Source organism: Schistocerca cancellata, chromosome 1, assembly GCF_023864275.1.
Source record: "Schistocerca cancellata isolate TAMUIC-IGC-003103 chromosome 1, iqSchCanc2.1, whole genome shotgun sequence".
NCBI classification, from domain to species: domain Eukaryota; kingdom Metazoa; phylum Arthropoda; class Insecta; order Orthoptera; family Acrididae; genus Schistocerca; species Schistocerca cancellata.
Window position 1 is genome coordinate 1,160,588,654 of NC_064626.1, and position 16,188 is coordinate 1,160,604,841.

Genomic DNA, 16,188 nt, shown 5'->3' on the forward strand with positions numbered 1-16,188 from the left:
GTGCCCTGTAGTAGTGACTCTTCACTGGCTGTCACTCGGCAGTCAGCGAGGTGACAGCCCTACATCTCTTCCTCATCATGACTCTCCTCCAATGGAACATTTGTGGTCTTCGGTCCCACGATGAGGATTTACAGTTGCTTTTAGCATTGCAGTGTTCCCTTGTACTCTGCCCTCAGGAAACGAAATTGCACCCTCACGACCGGTTTGAGCTTTCACATTTCTTACCGATTTATTTTGACCTTCCCCCTGAGGTCAGCATTCCAACTGCGTCTGGGCAGAGGGCACATTTCACGGGCGTTGGCCTGGAGCCACCGTTATACCCATACCTAAGCCCGGTAAGGACAAAACCTTTCTTCTAGGTACTACCCCATTTCTCTTAGCAATTGCATGTGCAAGGTGATGGAACATATGATTCATGCCCGGCTGGTACGGTGGCTCAAGTCTCGCAATTTACTGCCGAATCCACAGTTTGGATTTCGGCCGCAACGTTCTGCAGTTGACCATCTCTCTACTTTGTTCACCCATGTCATGAATGGTTTTCTGCGGAAATCCCAGACTGTTGCCGTGTTTTTCAATTTGGAGAAAGCCTAAGAAACTTGCTGGTGGAGAACTGGTATCATCCGCACCCTTTACATGTGGGGCTTCCATGGCCACCTGCCTTGTTTCCTTCAGGCATATTTAAAAGACCGAGTTTTCAAGGTGCGTGTAGGTTCTGCCTTGTTGGACACCTTTATCCTGGAAAATGGTGTGCCTCAGGGTTCCGTCCTGAGTGTCATCAATAACCTTATAATGGCCTGTGTCCCACTGGGCATCTGGCATCTCTGGCTCCGTTTTTGTTGACAATTTTGCCTTCTATTGCAGTTCTCCACAGACCTGTGTCACTGAGCGGTGTCTTCAGTGATGTCTTGATCGTTACTCCTCGAGCATGGACAATGACTTTTGCCTTTCCACTGACAAAACTTTCTGTATGAATTTCTGGTGATGCAATTGGTTTTTCCCACCATCTTTACATACTGGGCCAGTTGCCCTTCCATTCGGGAAACTACAAAATTCCTGGGGCTCATGCTTGATAGGAAACTCTCTTGGTCCTCGCATGTGTCTTACGTAGCAGCTCGCTGTACGCGGTTCCTCAGTGTCCTACGTGTCCTCAATGGTACTTCCTGGGGTGCCAAACAAACCACCCTCCTCCATTTGTACTGGTCCCTTGTCCATTCAAAACTTGACTATGGGTGCTTTGTTTATGCGTCTCCACGTCCATCCCTCTTACACTGTCTTAAAACTATCCACCATTGTGGCATCCGTTTGGCCGCAGATGCCTTTTACACTAGCCTGGTTGAGAGTCTGTATGCTGATGCTGCTGAACTATCACTGAACTACCGCCGTGACTTTCTTCTCAGCAGATACGCATGCTGTTTGTCTGCCATGCTTGGCCACCTGTCCTATGCCTCCTTCTTTGATGATTCCTTTGATCGCCAGTATGGGGTGTGTCCCTCTTCTCTATCGCTTTTGGCACTTGCTACAGCGGCTTAACTTCACACTACTTTCACCTTTCCCAATGGGTGTGAATCCTTCACCACCTTGGCTTCATGAAGCAGCCCATGATAACCTTGGCCTTCATTTGCCTCCTAAGGACACTTCTCCAGCCTTGGTCTATCGCCTTCAGTTTCACGAACTTCGCATGGACCTTCGCGATGGTACCTTTGTATACACTGGTGGCTCTCAGAGTGACCGTGGGGTTGGGATGCCTTCGTCATTGGCACCCTTGTCTTTCGATATCGGCTTCTGGCACACTGTTCAGTATTTACAGCTGAGCTCTTCGCCCTGTATCAGGCCACGGAGTACATCAGGTGACACAGCCTTTTCAATTGTGTCCTCTGCTCAGACTCACTCAGCACCCTTTAGAGTCTAAATGCACTGTACAGCAGCAGGTCCAGGAAAACTGTCACTTTCTCACTCTTGATGTAGCCAGTGTGATGTTTCTGTGGGTTCCTGGTCATGTCGGTCTGCCAGGAAACGAGGCTGCTGATGCTGCTGCCAAGGCTGCAGTCCTCATACCTCAGCCAGCGAGTTCCTATATTCCCTCCGATGATCTCTGTGTTGCCATCTGTCAGGAGATGGTGTCTCTTTGGCATTGCCAATGGTCCTTGCTTCACGGGAGGAAGCCCTGGCTTATTAAGACTCTCAAAGTGACGTGGACGACCTCTCGGCCCTCCCACTGGGAGGAGGTCATTATAAGTAGGCTGTGTATTGGGCACTACGTTTTTAGCCATCGTCATTTGATAAGTGGCACTACTCCACCACTTTGTACACATTGGGCCCAAGTTTTAACTGTTCGACATTTCCTGATAGACTGCCCATTTTTTAACCATTTATGTTCCCACTTGGGTTTGCCGTCTGAGTTATCGGCCTTTGTAGCAAATGACGCACAGGCTGTCGACCGTGTTTTACTTTTTATCCACCAAAGCAATATGGCAAAGGTCATTTAAGTTTTAGTTTTGGACCTCTGTTTCTGTATGGTGTCTTTTTTTTAGCCCTTTTTCCACGTGCCAATTTTTTGCTGTCTTCTATTCTGTCAATTGGGACTGACATATAGTCGTTTTTTAACTCCTCTCCGTCTTCGTGTTCTATAGTTTTGACTGGGCGTGTATGACCCCAGTTGTTTTTTGTGCCCTAAAGCAAAAAAAAAACCAAGCCAGCTTTTCTGAATTGCACTGGTGAGAACTGTCCCTGCAATATATCCTATGTTCTCGTAACCGTTTTGGCCTCAACCTTTGTTAGTGATTGTTCACACCTGTCCAGCACCTTCCCTGTTCACATTCCACTCCAGCACTACACAGCCCTTCATTCCTCCATCTCACCCAGTCTTTCTACTTCTTTCCTTTTCTGCTACTACCCCGCTCCCCCCCCCCCCCCCCCCAACTCTCCCCTGCCCTTCATCTAATCTCCCGACTGCACATAGCTGCCCTACCCTCTCTCAACTGTGCCTCTGCACACTCTCCAGCAGCACTTCACTGTCCCCCACCCCTACCCTTCTTTCCTTTCCCCACCCCACCCCAGCCTCCTCCTTATTCCTACCCAGTCACCACTCCCATCATGCACTAGTGCTGCTGCTTTGCAGTGTGGCTTCAGTTGCCAGAGACTGCAGTCGTGTGTGTGTGTGTGTTTGTGTGTGGGAGGGTGGGTGGGTGTATGTGTGTGTGTGTGTGTGTGTGTGTGTGTGTGTGTGTGTGGGTGGGTGTGTGTGGTCTATTTTTGATGAAGGCCTTGCTGGTGGAAAGCTTATTTGTGACAGTCTTTTTAATTTAAAAAGAAAATTGAAGAATTGTGCACTTAATAGTTTAGAAGATTTTGTATCAGGTGGTCTTCTTTCTTGGCTTATGTCTACATGGTCCGAAGATAACTTGCCATGTCAGGGATACTCTCATTGCACATTGTGTATACGACTAAGGGCATTTCCAATTTGGCAAATATTAGCGTTTTAACGCTTCCTACAGTGAACACACAAATAAAGTGAACATTCGAGACAGAGAATGATATATAGAGCCGAGCATTCGTAGCTTCATATTTAGCTCACCAAAGATAAGAATACAGTCAGGCATAGACTCTTAACCTTGAACATCCCAGTCAGTGTTGTCTCTGCTGGAACTTGTACTGCAAAGTCACCAATGAGTTGATAGTGCATTTACTTCACCAGTTCTTTTGTCATGTATTTCTCGCAGTCGTTTGTCAGAATCTCCCATTTGTAACTCATCTTCCAGTATTGATGGAGCTGATTCAAGTAATTCTTTACGAAATTTTAAGTTGTGGTATATCAACAATGTAGGAAAAGATGTATTGCTGTTTACCATAAAGACGACATGTTAAGTTGCAAATAGGCACAAGTATAAGACACTTACACAAAGCTTTTGGCCACAGCCTTCATCAGCAAAAGAGAAACTCTCATCATTCATACATGCAAGCAAGCACACCTCACGCACACACATGACTGCCAACTCCAGCAGCTCGGGCCAGAAATGAAGTTAAGATGAGATTGTAGATCTTCTCAGTGACTGAATACGCCTGGGAGGCTCAGCATCTTTGTTGAGACTCAATTCTTGTGTGCTACTTTCATTTGTTGTTGTTGTCTTGTAAAGTACTACTTGTTTTGGTAGTATCACATTCTGTTTCAACATCTTGCAAACCTTTATTTATGAACGGAATAAACAGTTGATATGTTTTCTTGTGAATGACCAGAAGTGCTTAATTTCACTCAATCCTTGTGAACCATTTCCTCTTGAAAATTGCTTTTATTGATCTCTTGTGGGAATGTTCAAATATGTGGTATGCTGTAATTTCTTCACAGTACCCTACAAGTATAAATTAGTTGCTTTTCTTGGACCCATTTGTGCCTCTGTTCCTTGGAATTTGGATTTATGCTGCAATGCCAAATCTCTTAAATGCCAAGGATCTGGCTTCTTTCCTGACCATGCTTCTTCAAGCATCATGTTATGCAGAAACTTCATTGGTAATCTAATGAGGAGACTCCTTTAGCAGTGTATGTTACCAAACATTCCTTAAAAGTTTGAATGATTTCTGGTGAATGATCATTATTCTTAGGTGATGTAAGAAAACCTTGTAGGCATTGGTCCATACAGATCTGAATAATAATTCAAGTATTCACTTAACTTGAGAGGTAGAACACTGGACAGGGAATCTGGCCTGTTTACCTTCTAAACCATGGATTGTTCATAGCTCCTTTATACGCGATACCTTTGGCCCAGGTGCAGCTCGTGGTCTCCATACTGGAGAAGGCTGCAACATTTATTGATCGAAACTAACCTAGACCTCAAGCTACACTACAGATCAGTTTGTCACCATAACCAAGTCTTCAGGATTGGGGGGGGGGGGGGGGCAATATCACGCTCTAGCCATACGTTTACATACTGTATGTTCTTTCCATTTAATAATCAAATATGAAATAACATCAAAAGCTAACTCCAATATAAAATCTATAGGTAGCTTATTTATCACCCAACATCACATTTCCCGACAGTTTACCACAACAAATCATTTTAAAGGACGGGTTTTGGAAAGATCTTTAATGCGGTGTGTGTTAGCTTCATTGCATGCTTATGGTTTTTGGTAGTTTTGTTTCTAAACTTCAGACATTTCATGTTTTGTACAATCAAACCGCGGTGTTTATGAAATTGAGTGACAAAACAGTGATGGACATATTTCGCGCAAAAGGTATATTTCACATGCGTATTCCTCTTATCATTCATGAAACTCTCGCTAGGTGGTGAAACTTATGTTACTGTACTCTAGTGCACTCAGGCGGGACATTTGCAAACTTATTCCAGCGGTGGATAGAATAGCCAGTGACAGTAATAAGAAAAACTGTCTAAAACCCTATCAAAACAATAATACTAAATGTTGATTAAAGACACATCAAAGGATAACAGAGATATACAGAGACAGGGATTCAATAGCGAAGTTCCAGAAATTCTGTTCATTCCCTTTTGATGTAAGCAGTGGAATGTGAAAATTGTGTGCAGATTGATACTACACCCTTGGGCTGAAACAGTGGAGCCTTCGGGTCGCCCATAAGAGCTGTACTCCGAGGAAACCACACCTCCAAACCTCTGCTTCATAGAGATAGCTACTATCTGTTCGAAAAATATCATGACATCACATATCAACAGTCCCAAAAACTTTGACAGGCTCTATTTGAAACCATGTGGGAAATATGCGAAATGCAATCATATAATTTAAATTCTGTAATATGTTACTGAGAAATTTATTTTAATATGTATTTTGGAGTGGCTCCTCTAAGAGCCTTTAATTACGAGCTGCACCTGCTTCGGCCAAACTTTTACACCAGTTTTCGATTGCATCAGAATGTAAATGTCCCATTGCCATAGATTAAACAGTGGAAAATCCAGGATGGAATGCAACAATATTATGAAAAGTAAAGGTGCTACTAATCATATAGCGGAGGTGCAGAGTCGTAGATAGGCACAACAAAAAGAGTGTCACAAGTAAAGCTTTCGACCATTAAGGCCTTCATCAACAATAGACGACACACACATACACACACACACACACACACACACACACACACACACACTGCGGTGTGGTTTCAGTTGCTGCTTTTACCACCAGCTTGCTGTAAGTGTTGTTTTTACTGAGAAAGTTGTTTTCCAAAAGGCTGTATTTATTCCAGCTGTAGCATCTTGGTCCTGTGGAAATGTGGCATTTATCATTCTGATGAGCCCTCCTTTTAGTCTGAAGAGCCAAGTCGGCAGATGATGATTTATGGCAGACATTGTCTTCACCTTTTGCAGTGACCCTATCTTAAATGAATCCCCTGTAACTGTAACATTCAAATTTTCTAAACCGATTAATCATCCGCTTGTACTTGTCAGGTACCCCAGTGAATACAATAGAAACAAGTTATTCATCATTTATGCTGAAACTTAAGTCATTCAACTTGTTTGAAGTAGAAATTATCTATGTTACGTAGTGTTCCACAGACAAACAGTTTTCTAGCCATGACATTAAGGTGTTCTCAACAAGCCTCTTCTTCTTGAAAGTCCAGACTCTGTGTAGACTTCTATCAGTTTATCCCAAATTTCCTTTCTATTTCCAGTATTCTGGGCATGCATGTAAGTAGGTGAATTAACAAATAAAATTATTTTTACTTTTGCAATACATGCCTTCATTTCATCTTTAATTTCTCACTTACATATCCCAATACTTGTTCATGTTGCAAATAGTTCTTTATTGTGAAACACCATGTGTTATAATTATCCCATCCTATCAATTTCTTTATCAAAGGCAGTGAGATGGCTCTAAGATAGGCCATAATGTTCAGCAGTATTCCTTTTCTTGTGTCTAGGGGTGGTTTCAGTGTGGTAAGTATTAATTATATATCAGCACGTAGATAGGAACATGATTTTACAGTTTGTTCTGGGGAACATCTGCCTGGGAGACTTATAGAGAGTTGAAGACCCACCGGCGGGGTGAATATGGCTTTTTTCTGGCATGTATTAAGCCATTTTTGAATAGTGTGATTTACCTGAAAATTTTAAGTTAATGAAGTATTGAAATTCAAAGATGTTAATTTTTTATTCAGTTTCAGAAAGAAATTCATCTGTGTCAAACACATTTTGTCAGTCTTGTGCAATGTTTTAGCTATACAGAAATAATAGACAGAGTCACTTCAGTAGTCCTGAGATAACAGAGGAATTTGGAACACTTGGTGAATCTGGAGGGTGTCATTCCATGTTATAAAAAAGGAACATTATCATCAGAATTGAGATTCCTTCCTTTTCATTAGGAAGGTGCTGATCAACACCAGTAGTAATTCTTCATACAAAATATTCTGATCCAGTTCATTTTCGGAAATTTATGAGCACGTGTCATGTTGTATCGTTGGCAAATCATTTTCAACAGGAATTTATGAATCACCAGTCAACTTCAGAGTCAGAGTCTTCAGAAAACATCTCCTCTGTCATCTGCATAATTTGCCTGCTTCTGTTACACACATTTGCCAGTATTTTGCCAGCCATTGCCCTCAAAAAAGCCTCAGTTAGGAACCACTACATACTATAACTTCCTTGTTGAATGTGATTAATGAAAAGGGTCGGAAAAAGAGTATTTACCTTTCTTCACAAATTAGCAAACAACCAAGAAACAATGGGAAAATGAATAATGTATAATAAATTAAATTAAAATTGATACTGTATTAAGTACTGTACATGCCTATGTGCTGAAAAATTTGAACAAATAAAACTGTAGTTGCAAAGAAAGAGAACCACACTAAAGCAAACTGAAACCACACAATTAAAAATAATTTGATTGTTGTGATTTTATGAACAACTTTATTCACTCCAAATTTCTCTTAAGTAATCTCACTAAAACATAAATTATAATTAGGAAACTAGAAATCTCGTGTAAAAGAAATTAAAGAATAAGTAAGATTATCTGCCTGTGAGGTACAATAGTGCTAGTTCAGGGGGTGAATAATTGCTGTTACCTGGAACATCCATCTGTGAGCCAGTGTGGGTCTGAAATGAAAGCAACTTGTGTTGGATAAATCAGCTCCATGAGACATATGACCTTCACTGCACTACGGCTAAATATCACAGACTCTCATAGGTGTTTAGAACCATTGGGTGATTTTCAGTGCCTCTGGTGGAACAAATGTAAACCACTTCCGCCTCAAGCACACCTCGCTATAACTGTACTTCTCTGAATTGTTTATATAATCATATACATGTAACATTCTGTTGTGGTGGTGTTGTTGTGCATGTTCCTGTACCACTACATTACATTTCAAATTTCTACTCGGGCTTGCTTGTCATAGCTAATTACTCAACCATTGTATTGCCGAATCTTTTGTTATGCCGATGTAATATGTTTTTTAATTAGTTTGTAGTAAGTGACACAAACTTTTACTATGCCTTTTCATTCATAAAATAAGCAGTTATTTGCATTGTCTTTTAAGTAACCTAACAGTGTACATTTTGGCAAAAGTTTATGTATTGATTGTCATTTTATTAACCAAGCAACAGTAGATGAACAGCAGCTACATAATGTGTACAGTTAAGCATTATTTCTTTTTTAATTTAAAATAATAACTTTCCTGCTAATTTTGTTATGTTTTATAGCCTGTGTAAACATAGTTTCAATAATGCAAGTGAATGGCACTACATAGATATTTACAAATTTAATTTTACAGTAGATAATAATTCTTATTCCTTCAGCCATTACAGAAGAGATACTTCATCAATAGCAGGAGTGAAACTTCAGCAAAAGCCCACAGAACCTGATATCATTGACAACCTGTAAATTGGGAGAGTTAATTGCAATTATTACTCTCTCAATCTTTTTAGTAATTTTGCCCTTTCTGTAGTATGATTTGAGGGAATCTTTTTTCCTGTAAAATTTTCTTCTTCTTATTCGAAATCTCTGGTCTCTCTCTCTCTCTCTCTCTCTCTCTCTCTCTCACACACACACACACACACACACACACACACACATTCACATTCATTCTGATTTTGTTAGAACACTACTTTCTTCCTGATAACTGAATAATTTGAGCTTATCGTGAAATTTGTAACAATAAATAATATTTTAGCTCTGATATAATTTCATTATATAATACATTTAATTACTGCTAACAAATATATTTCACTTCTCATAAATATAGGTTGGGTTTGTTATGCAGAAAAGACGCATGGACCTCTTGTTTTACCATACATGTCATCTGTAAAATCACCACAGCAAGTCATGGGGTCTTTGGTTAAAGATCATCTCTCTACATTACTCAAGATAAATCCGTCTTCAATTTATCATGTGACGATCATGCCATGCTATGACAAAAAACTGGAAGCCTCAAGGACTGACTTTTTCAATAAAGAAACTGATGCGCATGATGTGGACTGTGTGATTACTGCAAGTGAGTATTCCACTTCATGCCAGTTTTTTGTATTAATGCACCCTACAAGTTCAAAAGGAAAGCTTCTAAGTAATTGGAAGATAATATTCAGTATTAACTCTTTATTTTGACATTTGAATTGCACACTAAGCTATTGTTATACTAGCAGCTTTTAAGTACAATATGATGATTGTGGGTCATTCTTGATGAAAAAATAGTTCTCTTTATGAAAACAAGTGTGGCACCACATAAGACCCTGTCACATAAAATCCTTTGTATATTTCAACCCTCATTCCTCAAAATTTTGCACCCAATCCCTTTCCCAAAGTTCTCTAAATGGGGAGTACTTTTGAGACATTTTCATCATGTTGTGGAAATAATTTCTAGCATAGTACGCAGTATATGCATTTTCTGAAGCAACACTGCCTGGTTGTGAGTGTCTTTTTGTGATTTGACTCCTTTTTTGTCAAGGTCTTTGGCCAATAAGAGTATTATAGTTTAGGGCCACACTGATGTTAACCATTAGAAACCACAAAGCAATTTTGTGAGCACTGAATAATAACATTTGGTGAAATATGAATAACTGAATCATGGAGTATGAAATTTTCAGGGAGACCATCAGCACTTATAGAAGCTTGTATATCTGAGGGACTCGATGTAATCTAATTCTAGTAAAAAGGGAATACAAGAAACCTGTGCTAATATTAAGGCAATGAGGAGAGAAAAACCTAAGTGTAACACAGGTGCTAAAATGAGAGAGTAAAAAAAAAAGTATGTTATAACAACAGAAGTCCTCCTCAGTAGCACGCAAGGGCTTCTGATTTGATTTGCAATTGGGTCTGAGATTTTCTCCACTCGGGGACTAAGTGTTGTATTGACCTCACCATCATTTCATCATTATTGACACATAAGTCGCCAAAGCGGTGTCAAATAAAAAGACTTGCACCAGGCGGCCAAACTCTCTGAAAGAGGATGCCTGGCCAAAATACCCCATAACAACAGAATGGAAACAATAAGTAATATCTCCTGAAAGCCTCAGATGTAAACTGGAAATCATATTAGAGTTGGTGGTGATATATCTGTTGATATATCTGTCTCATTTTAAAATGTTTAATGTACAAGGTGACACAAGAATCTGCTAACATTTGAAAATTCAATATTTCATAGAGTAATGTAGATATTGGGGTAAAAGTTGACACACATGCTTGAAATATAATGAGGTTTTATTGAAACCAGAAAAGTACACAAAATGACCACAGATGGTGTTTCATATGATACAGAAGTAATAATTAAGATAACAATCGTTTTTTAGCAAAGACAATTTCTTTATAACAAATGCTCAATATGTTGGCCATAATTCATCAAGAATGCGTGTAGTCAAGGAACACATGTTGTGTACAGCATATCAGTAGGCATGGTGAGAAATTGCCTTCATTTATTGTCTTTCAGCATCCATAATGAGGGCAGACGACTGTGGTAGACTTGTGACTTCACAACCAATGATCTCACAGATTGAGGTCTCTAGACATGTGAGACCAAGCATGATGGAAGTGGCAACTGAGAATGCGATCCTCACCATACGATGTGCACAAGAGATCTTTCACTCGTGTAGCAATATGAGGTGGAGCACCATCCTGCATGAAAGCCGTACCTTTCAGCAAGTGTAAATCAGGCAGGCTAGGGATGATGTGATTCTGTAACATATTGGTGTGCTTCGCACCCATCACACTGACAGGTTGAAAAGCAGCACCCCGCATTTCCAGTACCATATGTTGGCCTGGTTTTGCATTCATTTTCGGTAAAAAAAAAAAAAAGAAAAAAACCTATGTCATTTCAGGCTTGTGCGTCAAAATTTAGCTCTCTACTTACGTTATTCCATGAAAAGTGTACTTTCAAATGTTAACAACTCTTACATCATTCTGTATGAATCAAAATACCAAGAATGTCTTTATTTTTTTAAATGTTGACATATCAATGTGGTTTTATTTTGTATTAATTTGTTGATTATACTACATTGTGTTTGCAAGCATGCAGTTTTTGCACAGTATGCAATAAACTGGATTGCTCTCCCACACAGTTGAACTGCAGCAGATGCTCCAGCAAAAAGACTGTGACTTGGCAGATATAGAGTCGTGCCCACTAGACTGGCCATGGGAAATAGAGAGGCCACCAGGGGCCTTCCTTTGGGGGCATCGTGGCTCTGGCTCAGGAGGTTTAGCAGAACATGTGTTTCTTCATGCTGCATCAACGTTGTTTGGCTTTGATGTACATCCCAATGTGGAGTTCAAAGCTCTGAGGTAAGAATTGCTTGGTATTGTTAATAATGCACAAATACCCTAGTAAACTGCTGATCCGTAATAGATACTGTAACGATAGATTTCTCATAAACAAATGTTAGCCCATTCCAAACAGTAAATAATATCCCAAAAGTCTTTGAAATTGAGATTGTCAGATAATTAACAAAGTGCTACTCCTAAAGTTTTTTTAATATCCAAGTAGAAAATTTGTTACAAGAATCAAATTCATCAGCTACCCACAAACTTCTATTCCACAAGTTTCATCCTACCCATTGTTTCTTTCCATTTTCATTGGCAAGGGAAATTTGGAGATTCCTTGAATATTATTTTACTGATGCAAATAATTGAACATGTTGAAGAGGCTATTCTATCAGCCATTGAGGGAACAAGGTGCAACCAGCTGCAGATTGTGGTGCACATTTAAACAAATGATGTGTGTCATCTGGGCTCTGAGGTCATTCTTGGGTCATTCCAACAACTGGCAGAGTAGGCGAGAAGACCAGCCATGCGTGTTGAGTTTCAATGAAGCTTGCAATTTGCTGCATTATCCCCAGAGCTGATTGTGGCCCTTTGGTTTTGAGTTGAATGGAAGGACTAAACAAGAGAACTCTAGGCTGTGACTTCCTGGACTTGCGCCATAGGATTCAAAACTGTAAGATTCCTCTGAATAGGTCAGGTGTGCACTACATATCAGAGCTCCTACTCAGGTAGCTGACTGTGTGTGGGATGCACACAAGGGTTTTCTAGGTTAGGCGACTCTCCATCGAGTCCAGATAACGATAGCTGTAGGAAACCCAGAAGTATCAGTGTAAGATCAAAAGAAATACCTCCCACAGGTGAGAGCATTAAAATCCTCATGGTAAACTGCCAAATCATTTGCAACAAAGTGCCAGAGTTTGAAGTGCTTATGAAAATCACTGTAGCTCACATAATACCAGGTACAGAATGCTGGTTAAAACCTGAAATTGATAGCAGTGAGATTTTTGGGGAAAATTTACGTGTATATGGAAAGGATAGGCAAATAGGAAATGGAGGTGGTGTATTTGTCACAGTAGACTAAAAACTCAAATCTGTTGAGATAGAAATGGAAGCTGCATGTGAGATTGATTGGGCAAGACTTAGTATCAGGGGTGGAATCCTTCTGTCGCCCACCAGGCTCATCTGATGTAACTGAAAACTTCAGAGAAAACCTCAGTTAACTTGTAAGTAAGTTGCCAATCCTAATTTCATCATCAGTGGAGGCTTTAAACATCCAACAATCAATTGGGAAAATTACAGTTTTGTCAGTGGTGGGCGCGATAAGACATCTTGTGAAACAGTACTAAATGCCTTCTCTGAAAACTACCTAGAACAGACAGTTAGGAACCCCATTCATGATGGAAATATCTTGATTCTAATGGCAACAAATATACCTGAACTCTTTGATGATGTCCAAATTGAAACTGGTATCAATGACCATGATGCAGTCGTGGTGACAGTGATTACCAAAGTACAAAGGACAACTAAAACAAGCAGAAAGATACATATGTTTAGTAAGTGGATAAAAAAATCAGTAGTGTCATATCTGAATGAAGAACTCAAAACTTACAGTACAGGGCTGGAGCAAGGAGAGGAAGTCCGGCTCAAGTTTAAAAGAATAGTTGACCATGCACTAGCTAAATATGTACCCAGTAGAACAGTTCATAATGGGAGGGAACCTCTACATTATACAGTCACTGTAAAGAAACTTTTAAAGAAATAAAGATTACTGCATAATAAGTGTAAAACAAAGTGTTGGTCTACAGCTAGAGAGATGCTGAATGAAATGTGTTTGGCTCTCAAGAGAGCAATGCATGATGCCTTCAATGACTGCCATAGCAGAATATTGTCAAGTGATCTTTTGCAGAACCCAAAGACGTTTTGGTTGTATGCACCGAAGTTAGTGTCCAGTCCCTAACGAATGAGACAGGGACTGAAATTGAGGGTAGCAAAGCAAAAGCTGAAATCTTAAATCCGTTTTCAAGTGTTCCTATACAAATGAAAACCCCGGTGAATTGCCACAATGTAATCCTTGTACTACTGAAAAGATGAATGAAATAAGTATTAGTGTTAGTGGTATTGAGAAATAGCTGAAATTGTTAAAATTTAACAAAGCTCCAGGGATCAATGGAATCCCTGTCAGCTTCTATATTGAATTTGCGGTTGAGTTAGCCCCTCTTCGAACTGTAATATATTGAAGATCCCTTGAACAAAACTCCATGCCCAGTTCTTGGAAAAATGGCACAGATCACACCTGTCTGCAAGAAGAGTAGTAGAAGTGACTCACAAAACTACTGTGTAATATCCGTGATGTAGATTTGTTGTAGAATCTTAGAACATATTCTGAGCTCAAACATAATGAGGTATCTTGAACAGAATGACCTCCTCAGCCATCAGTTATATGAAACTCAGCTCGCACTTTTCTCACATGACATACTGAAAGTTTTGGATCAAGGCAACAAGATAGATGCAGTATTTCTTGATTTCCAAAAAGCATTTGACTCAGTACCACACCTATGCTTATTGTCAAAAGTATGATCATATGGGGTACCATGTGAAATTTGTGACTGGATTGAGGACTGTTTGGCGAGGAGGACGCAACATGTTACCTGGGTTGGAGAGTCATCATCAGATGTAAAATTAATGTCAGGTGTGCCTCAGGGAAGTGTGTTGGGACCCTTGCTGTTCGTATTTTATATTGATGACCCTGCAGGCAATATTGATAATAAAATCAGGCTTTTTGTAGATGATCCAATTATCTATAATAAACTAGTGTCTGAAAGAAGCTGCAGTCAAATCTTGATAAGATTTCAGTGTTGCTCTAAATGTTCATAAATGTAAAATTAAGCTCTTCACAAAATGAAAACAGGTAGTATCCTATGATTATAATATCAGTGAGCCACTGTTGGAATCAGCCAACTCATACAAATACCTGGAAATAACACTTTGTAGGGATATGGAATGGAATAATCACATAGGTTCAGTCATGGTCAAAGCAGTTGGTAGACTTCAGTATATTGACAGAATACTGGGGAAGTGCAATCAGTCTACAAATGAGATTGCTTACAAATAATTCATGTGACTGGTTCTAGAATATTGCTCAAGTGTGTGGGACACTACCAAATTGGACTAACAGGGGATGTTGAACGTGTACAGAGAAGGGCAGCACGAATGGTCATGGGTTTGTTTAATCCGTGGGAGAGTGTCACAGAGGTACTGAAGGAGCTGAACTGGAAAACTCTTGAAGACAGATGAAAACTATACTGAGAAAGTCTATTAACAAAGTTTCAAGAACTAGCTTGAAATGATTACTCTAGGAATACGCAACAACCCCCTATGTATCGCTCACATAGGGATCGTGAGGATAAGATTAGAATAATTACTGCATGCACAGGAATCCAGTCAATCACTCTTCCTGTGCTCCACATGTGAATGGAACAGGAAGAAACCCTAATAACTGATACAGTGGGACATACCCACTGCCATGTACCTCCTGGTGGTTTACAGAGTATAGATGTACATAGACGTAGATGTAAAAATGTTGTTGAAGGATAAAAAAAATCAGTTCTATTAAAAGTTTATTATTTTTCTTCCTATTACATATAAAACCAGCTGTAAATTTTATTTTAACTCCTCCGAATGAGCCTGAGCCCAGCAATAAAATAATCAGTACTTCACAGTGTTATGAAAGTTTATATACTTTGAAAAAGTATGACGTTACCAAAAACCTGTCATACCCCAATAGTCTACTGTAAAGCTCAAATAATGTTTTGCTTTTGTTATTTGATTGCCTCTGGCTTTTATATTACCACTGGCATAGCTCACCGTTATTCATCCAACTCGTAGTGGCCTTCTTCATAAAACTACTCAGAGAGTACAGGAGCATGTAGTCCCCTGAGGTGTAGTATTGGCGGTGTATCTTGTGTCACAGGGTGCCAGTGCAATCTTGTTGTATCTCTCTCAGACCAACATTAAAATCAAATAATGGAAACTCTGGGTAGAAATATCAACAGTGTTTGAAAAAATAGATTCCTACTTACCGTAAAGAAGAAGACACATTAGGTTGCAGATGGGCACAGTTAAGACTCTTAAACAAAGCTTTCAGCCACAGCAAAAGAGAAACATACACCATTCATACAACAACCAATCACACCTTACACACACCTGAATGCTAACTCCGGCAGCTCGGGCCACAGTGCAACTATCATGTGGGATTCAAGCTGCAATCTTGAGGGGGCAAGAAAGGGTGAGCGATGTTAGTGAGGAGGGGGGGGGGGGAGGCACACGTTCTGCAAGAGTAGAATGCCAACCAGCACAGCATGAGGAGGTTGTGGGGCAGGGAGGTGAAAAAAAAGTGAAAAAGGAAAGAAGTGAGGAAAGATGGGTGGGTGTATTTTCAGAGGGCAGTAAATATGGAGTGTGGAAGATGAGACTGAGGAGAAGAAGATAGGA

At 39.9% G+C, this 16,188-nt stretch overlaps 1 protein-coding gene across 1 annotated transcript in view; it reads left to right on the forward strand.

The window, feature by feature from the left end:
- LOC126093481 (probable cytosolic Fe-S cluster assembly factor CPIJ010948) overlaps nucleotides 1-16,188 on the forward strand; it is a 58,632-nt gene that overhangs the window by 16,258 nt on the left and 26,186 nt on the right. The window contains exons 6-7 of the mRNA XM_049908722.1: nucleotides 9,194-9,442; nucleotides 11,499-11,718. Coding sequence (XP_049764679.1) covers nucleotides 9,194-9,442; nucleotides 11,499-11,718 — 469 coding nt within the window. The remainder of the gene's footprint in view (nucleotides 1-9,193; nucleotides 9,443-11,498; nucleotides 11,719-16,188) is intronic.